This window comes from Salvelinus alpinus, chromosome 3 (assembly GCF_045679555.1).
Source record: "Salvelinus alpinus chromosome 3, SLU_Salpinus.1, whole genome shotgun sequence".
NCBI lineage: Eukaryota > Metazoa > Chordata > Actinopteri > Salmoniformes > Salmonidae > Salvelinus > Salvelinus alpinus.
In genome coordinates this window covers 101793950-101802200 of record NC_092088.1, presented here as the reverse complement: position 1 = coordinate 101802200, position 8251 = coordinate 101793950, and the positions used below count along the sequence as shown (strand labels likewise).

At 46.0% G+C, this 8251-nt stretch overlaps 1 protein-coding gene across 1 annotated transcript in view; it reads right to left on the bottom strand.

The window, feature by feature from the left end:
• The window catches only part of LOC139569890 (disintegrin and metalloproteinase domain-containing protein 12-like), a gene marked incomplete at its 5' end in the record, with an annotated part of 223864 nt that overhangs the window by 121821 nt on the left and 93792 nt on the right, over positions 1 to 8251 (bottom strand). The window contains 2 exons of the mRNA XM_071391213.1: positions 5772 to 5941; positions 6805 to 6876. Coding sequence (XP_071247314.1) covers positions 5772 to 5941; positions 6805 to 6876 — 242 coding nt within the window. The remainder of the gene's footprint in view (positions 1 to 5771; positions 5942 to 6804; positions 6877 to 8251) is intronic.

Below are 8251 nucleotides of genomic sequence, written 5' to 3'. Positions count from 1 at the left end.
CCAGTAGAACACTCTGCTGTGGAGGCAAACAACACCAGTAGAACACCCTGCTGTGGAGACACACAACACCAGTAGAACACCCTGCTGTGGAGACAAACAACACCAGTAGAACACCCCGCTGTGGAGACAAACAACACCAGTAGAACACTCTGCTGTGGAGACAAACAACACCAGTAGAACACTCTGCTGTGGAGACACACAACACCAGTAGAACACCCTGCTGTGGAGACAAACAACACCAGTAGAACACCCCGCTGTGGAGACAAACAACACCAGTAGAACACCCTGCTGTGGAGACAAACAACACCAGTAGAACACCCTGCTGTGGAGACAAACAACACCAGTAGAACACTCTGCTGTGGAGACAAACAACACCAGTAGAACACCCTGCTGTGGAGACAAACAACACCAGTAGAACACCCCGCTGTGGAGACAAACAACACCAGTAGAACACCCCGCTGTGGAGACAAACAACACCAGTAGAACACCCTGCTGTGGAGACAAACACCAGTAGAACACTCTGCTGTGGAGACACACAAAACCAGTAGAACACCCTGCTGTGGAGGCAAACAACACCAGTAGAACACTCTGCTGTGGAGACAAACAACACCAGTAGAACACCCTGCTGTGGAGACAAACAACACCAGTAGAACACTCTGCTGTGGAGACAAACAACACCAGTAGAACACCCTGCTGTGGAGACAAATAACACCAGTAGAACACTCTGCTGTGGAGACAAACAACACCAGTAGAACACCCTGCTGTGGAGGCAAACAACACCAGTAGAACACCCTGCTGTGGAGACAAATAACACCAGTAGAACACTCTGCTGTGGAGACAAACAACACCAGTAGAACACCCTGCTGTGGAGACAAATAACACCAGTAGAACACCCTGCTGTGGAGACAAATAACACCAGTAGAACACTCTGCTGTGGAGACAAACAACACCAGTAGAACACTCTGCTGTGGAGACAAACAACACCAGTAGAACACCCTGCTGTGGAGACAAATAACACCAGTAGAACACTCTGCTGTGGAGACAAACAACACCAGTAGAACACCCTGCTGTGGAGGCAAACAACACCAGTAGAACACTCTGCTGTGGAGACAAACAACACCAGTAGAACACTCTGCTGTGGAGACAAACAACACCAGTAGAACACTCTGCTGTGGAGACAAACAACACCAGTAGAACACCCTGCTGTGGAGACACACAACACCAGTAGAACACCCTGCTGTGGAGATAAACAACACCAGTAGAACACCCTGCTGTGGAGACAAACAACACCAGTAGAACACCCTGCTGTGGAGACAAACAACACCAGTAGAACACCCTGCTGTGGAGACAAATAACACCAGTAGAACACTCTGCTGTGGAGACAAACAACACCAGTAGAACACCCTGCTGTGGAGGCAAACAACACCAGTAGAACACTCTGCTGTGGAGACAAACAACACCAGTAGAACACTCTGCTGTGGAGACAAACAACACCAGTAGAACACTCTGCTGTGGAGACAAACAACACCAGTAGAACACCCTGCTGTGGAGACACACAACACCAGTAGAACACCCTGCTGTGGAGATAAACAACACCAGTAGAACACCCTGCTGTGGAGACAAACAACACCAGTAGAACACCCTGCTGTGGAGACAAACAACACCAGTAGAACACCCTGCTGTGGAGACAAACAACACCAGTAGAACACTCTGCTGTGGAGGCAAACAACACCAGTAGAACACCCTGCTGTGGAGACAACACCAGTAGAACACCCCGCTGTGGAGACAAACAACACCAGTAGAACACTCTGCTGTGGAGACAAACAACACCAGTAGAACACCCTGCTGTGGATACAAATAACACCAGTAGAACACTCTGCTGTGGAGACAAACAACACCAGTAGAACACCCTGCTGTGGAGACAAACAACACCAGTAGAACACCCTGCTGTGGAGACAAATAACACCAGTAGAACACCCTGCTGTGGAGACAAACAACACCAGTAGAACACCCTGCTGTGGAGGCAAACAACACCAGTAGAACACCCTGCTGTGGAGACAAATAACACCCGTAGAACACTCTGCTGTGGAGACAAACAACACCAGTAGAACACCCTGCTGTGGAGACAAATAACACCAGTAGAACACTCTGCTGTGGAGACAAACAACACCAGTAGAACACTCTGCTGTGGAGACAAACAACACCAGTAGAACACCCTGCTGTGGAGACAAATAACACCAGTAGAACACTCTGCTGTGGAGACAAACAACACCAGTAGAACACCCTGCTGTGGAGGCAAACAACACCAGTAGAACACTCTGCTGTGGAGACAAACAACACCAGTAGAACACTCTGCTGTGGAGACAAACAACACCAGTAGAACACTCTGCTGTGGAGACAAACAACACCAGTAGAACACCCTGCTGTGGAGACACACAACACCAGTAGAACACCCTGCTGTGGAGATAAACAACACCAGTAGAACACCCTGCTGTGGAGACAAACAACACCAGTAGAACACCCTGCTGTGGAGACAAACAACACCAGTAGAACACCCTGCTGTGGAGACAAACAACACCAGTAGAACACCCTGCTGTGGAGACAAACAACACCAGTAGAACACTCTGCTGTGGAGGCAAACAACACCAGTAGAACACCCTGCTGTGGAGACAACACCAGTAGAACACCCCGCTGTGGAGACAAACAACACCAGTAGAACACTCTGCTGTGGAGACAAACAACACCAGTAGAACACTCTGCTGTGGAGACACACAACACCATTAGAACACCCTGCTGTGGAGACAAACAACACCAGTAGAACACCCCGCTGTGGAGACAAACAACACCAGTAGAACACCCTGCTGTGGAGACAAACAACACCAGTAGAACACTCTGCTGTGGAGACAAACAACACCAGTAGAACACCCCGCTGTGGAGACAAACAACACCAGTAGAACACCCCGCTGTGGAGACACACAACACCAGTAGAACACTCTGCTGTGGAGACAACACCAGTAGAACATCCTGCTGTGGAGACAAACAACACCAGTAGAACACTCTGCTGTGGAGACACACAAAACCAGTAGAACACCCTGCTGTGGAGGCAAACAACACCAGTAGAACACTCTGCTGTGGAGACAAACAACACCAGTAGAACACCCTGCTGTGGAGACAAACAACACCAGTAGAACACTCTGCTGTGGAGACACACAACACCAGTAGAACACTCTGCTGTGGAGACAAACAACACCAGTAGAACACCCTGCTGTGGAGACAAACAACACCAGTAGAACACCCTGCTGTGGAGACAAATAACACCAGTAGAACACCCTGCTGTGGAGACAAATAACACCAGTAGAACACTCTGCTGTGGAGACAAACAACACCAGTAGAACACCCCGCTGTGGAGACAAACAACACCAGTAGAACACTCTGCTGTGGAGACAAACAACACCAGTAGAACACCCTGCTGTGGAGACAAACAACACCAGTAGAACACCCTGCTGTGGAGACAAACAACACCAGTAGAACACCCTGCTGTGGAGACAAATAACACCAGTAGAACACTCTGCTGTGGAGACAAACAACACCAGTAGAACACCCTGCTGTGGAGGCAAACAACACCAGTAGAACACCCTGCTGTGGAGACAAATAACACCAGTAGAACACTCTGCTGTGGAGACAAACAACACCAGTAGAACACCCTGCTGTGGAGACAAATAACACCAGTAGAACACTCTGCTGTGGAGACAAACAACACCAGTAGAACACCCTGCTGTGGAGACACACAACACCAGTAGAACACCCTGCTGTGGAGACAAACAACACCAGTAGAACACCCTGCTGTGGAGACAAACAACACCAGTAGAACACCCCGCTGTGGAGACACACAACACCAGTAGAACACCCTGCTGTGGAGACAAATAACACCAGTAGAACACCCTGCTGTGGAGGCAAACAACACCAGTAGAACACTCTGCTGTGGACGCAAACAACACCAGTAGAACACTCTGCTGTGGAGACACACAACACCAGTAGAACACCCTGCTGTGGAGACACACAACACCAGTAGAACACCCTGCTGTGGAGACAAACAACACCAGTAGAACACCCTGCTGTTGAGACAAACAACACCAGTAGAACATCAGTAGAACAGTAGTAGTTTAGTAGTATAATAGTAGTACAGCAGTAGTACAGTAGTAGTACAGTAGTAGTATAGTAGTAGTATGATAGTATAATAGTAGTAGTATAGTAGTAGTGTAGTAGTAGTGTAGTAGTATAATAGTAGTAGTATAGTAGTAGTACAGCTGTATTAGTATAGTAGTAGTGTAGTAGTAGTGTGTTACTCGTATTGTAGTAGTATAGTAGTATAATAGCAGTAGTATAGTAGTAGTACAGCTGTATTAGTATAGTAGTAGTGTAGTAGTAGTGTGTTACTCGTATTGTAGTAGTATAGTAGTATAATAGCAGTAGTATAGTAGTAGTACAGCAGTATACTAGTAGTGGTGTAGTAGTAGTATACTAGGAATATAGTAGCATACTGGTAGTAGTATAGTAGTTGTATAGTAGTATAATAGTAGTACAACAGTAGTAGTATAGTGGTAGTATGATAGTATAATAGTAGTAGTATAGTAGTAGTGTGATAGTATAATAGTAGTACTACAATAGTTGTATAGTAGTAGTATGATAGTATAATAGTAGTACTACAGTAGTAGTATACTAGTAGTATGATAGTATAATATAGGTAGTATAGTAGTATACTAGTAGTAGTATAGCAGTAGTACAGCTGTATTAGTATATTGGTAGTGTGGTAGTATACTGGTAGTAGTATAGCAGTAGTATAGCAGTAGTACAGTTGTATTAGTATAGTAGTAGTATGATAGTATAATAGTAGTGGTATAGTAGTATACTAGTAGTAGTATAGCATTAGTATAGCAGTAGTACAGCTTTATTAGTATTTGGTAGTATAGTAGTAGTATGATAGTATAATAGTAGTAGTATAGTAGTATAATAGTAGTAGTATAGCAGTAGTACAGTAGTAGTTTGATAGTATACTAGTAGTAGTATAGTAGTATAATAGTAGTAGTATAGCAGTAGTATAGCGGTAGTATAGTAGTATAATGGTATTAGTATAGTAGTAGTATGATAGTATACTAGTAGTAGTATAGTAGTATAATAGTAGTAGTATAGCAGTAGTACAGCTGTATTAGTATATTGGTAGTATAGTAGTATAATAGTAGTAGTATAGCAGTAGTATAGTAGTAGTACAGTAGTAGTATGATAGTATAATAGTCGTAGTATAGCAGTAGTATAGCAGTAGTACAGCTGTATTAGTATAGTAGTAGTATAGTAGTATAATAGTAGTAGTATAGCAGTAGTATAGCAGTAGTATAGCAGTAGTACAGCTGTATTAGTATAGTAGTAGTATAGTAGTATAATAGTAGTAGTATAGTAGTAGTACAGTAGTAGTATGATAGTATAATAGTCGTAGTATAGCAGTAGTATAGCAGTAGTACAGCTGTATTAGTATAGTAGTAGTATAGTAGTAGTATAGCAGTAGTATAGCAGTAGTATAGCAGTAGTACAGCTGTATTAGTATAGTAGTAGTATAGTAGTATAATAGTAGTAGTATAGTAGTAGTATAGCAGTAGTATAGTTTTAGTACAGCTGTATTAGTATAGTAGTGGTATAGTAGTATAATAGTAGTAGTATAGCAGTAGTATAGCAGTAGTATAGTAGTGGTACAGCTGTATTAGTATAGTAGTAGTTACCTGACTAGCTGTGCGTTATCGTGGGGCCTGTTGGGCAGCAGTTTGAGTTTCCTCCAGTCTAGGAACTCATGCAGGGTGGTGAAGGGATCCTGGGTGATAGGACACCTATCCTGGTCACTCCACACCTCCAAACCCACCAGAGCTACACGGATGTTCAGGGCACGGTAGAACTGAGGGAGAGGGGGGGTGGGAGAGAGGGAGGGATGGATGGGGGAGGGATGGATGGGGGAGGGAGAGAGGGGGGGTTGGATGGGGAGGGATGGATGGGGGAGGGAGAGAGGGGGGGTGGATGGGGGAGAGAGGGAGAGAGGGAGAGAGGGGATGAGGGAAAGAGAGGGGAAGGCAGAGAGAGGGGATGGATGGGGGAGGGATGGATGATGGAGGGAGGGAGGGAGGGGATGAGGGAAAGAGAGGGGGAGTGAGGGATGGGGGAGGGAGAGAGAGGGGGAGGGAGGGAGGGATGGATGATGGAGGGAGGGAGGGGATGAGGGAAAGAGAGGGGGAGGGAGGGATGGGGGAGGGAGAGAGAGAGAAGGGGAGGGAGGGAGGGATAGAGAGAGAGAGAGAGAGAGAGAGAGAGAGAGAGAGAGAGAGAGAGAGAGAGAGAGATCCTAGTGGTATGAAAGACTAGAATGTACACCAGCAAACCTTCTGAATTCCTCATTTCAAAACCTTCAAACCGTAACAACCTTTTAATTAGATCTGTCGTTGACTTTACAACGGTGATGATAAATGGTTGATCGTATTCAAACCCTCATCTATATCATATTACGTTCCATATTGATGTCAACTCCACACCAGTTCTCAGCGGACTTACAGAATCAATCATCCGTTCATAATTCAATCGTCCCGTACTCTCAGGTCGGTTCAGGCTGAGAGAGACCCGTTTGATGGAATCAGGTTTCATCTGGCCTCAGCTCATATCTGACTGGGTCTGCATCCCAAATGACTCCCTCATCCCTATGGGCCTTGGTCATAAGTAATGCACGGGGTATCATTTGGGACGCAGGCTGGATATTGATTTGGCCGTTACCTTGTCCACGTAATTGGCGATCTCAGCCAGCCTCTGTTTGACCTTCTCCACGTCCTTCCCTTGTTTCTGGAACTGAGGAGGAGGAGGAGGGAGGAGGGGCAGGAGGAGATGAGGGAGGAGGGGCAGAAGGAGGGAGGAGGAGGAAGTAGGACGAGGAATAAGAAGAGGGAGGAGGAAGAGGTGAAGGAGGAGGAGGAGGAGGAGGAGAAACAAGCGGAGGGAGAGGAGGGATGAGGAGAAAGAGGAGGAGGAGGAGGAGGAGAAACAAATATTTTTTTAAAGGAAAAGAATAAGAATAAGAGGAAGTTGTCATAGGAGGTGAGTATCCTGGGCTGCTTCACATCAAACCTGATCACTGATAAACCGGCCAAAGGCAGCATGATACAATGACAGCCAGTTCCTACTCTCTGTCAGTCTGTCCTCATCACAGTCCAACACATCAACTAAAAGGTGTTACCTGGATGACTACTGGGGCTCTGGCACACTGACCTTCATTTACTGTCAGAGACAAGAGAAGACAGGCTCTGGCACACTGACCTTCATTTACTGTCAGAGACAAGAGAAAACAGGCTCTGGCACACTGCCCTTCATTTACTGTCAGAGACAAGAGAAGACAGGCTCTGTCACACTGACCTTCATTTACTGTCAGAGACAAGAGAAGACAGGCTCCGGCACACTGACCTTCATTTACTGTCAGAGACAAGAGAAGACAGGCTCTGGCACACTGACCTTCATTTACTGTCAGAGACAAGAGAAGACAGGCTCTGTCACACTGACCTTCATTTACTGTCAGAGACAAGAGAAGACAGGCTCTGTCACACTGACCTTAATTTACTGTCAGAGACAAGAGAAGACAGGCTCTGTCACACTGACCTTCATTTACTGTCAGAGACAAGAGAAGACAGGCTCTGTCACACTGACCTTCACTTACTGTCAGAGACAAGAGAAGACAGGCTCTGTCACACTGACCTTCATTTACTGTCAGAGACAAGAGAAGACAGGCTCTGTCACACTGACCTTCACTTACTGTCAGAGACAAGAGAAGACAGGCTCTGTCACACTGACCTTCATTTACTGTCAGAGACAAGAGAAGACAGGCTCTGTCACACTGACCTTCACTTACATTCAGAGACAAGAGAAGACAGGCTCTGTCACACTGACCTTCATTTACTGTCAGAGAAACGGGAGAAGACAGGCTCTGGCACACTGACCTTCATTTACTGTCAGAGACAAGAGAAGACAGGCTCTGGCACACTGACCTTCATTTACTGTCAGAGACAAGAGAAGACAGGCTCTGGCACACTGACCTTCATTTACTGTCAGAGACAAGAGAAGACAGGCTCTGTCACACTGACCTTCATTTACTGTCAGAGACAAGAGAAGACAGGCTCTGGCACACTGACCTTCATTTACTGTCAGAGACAAGAGAAGACAGGCTCTGTCACAC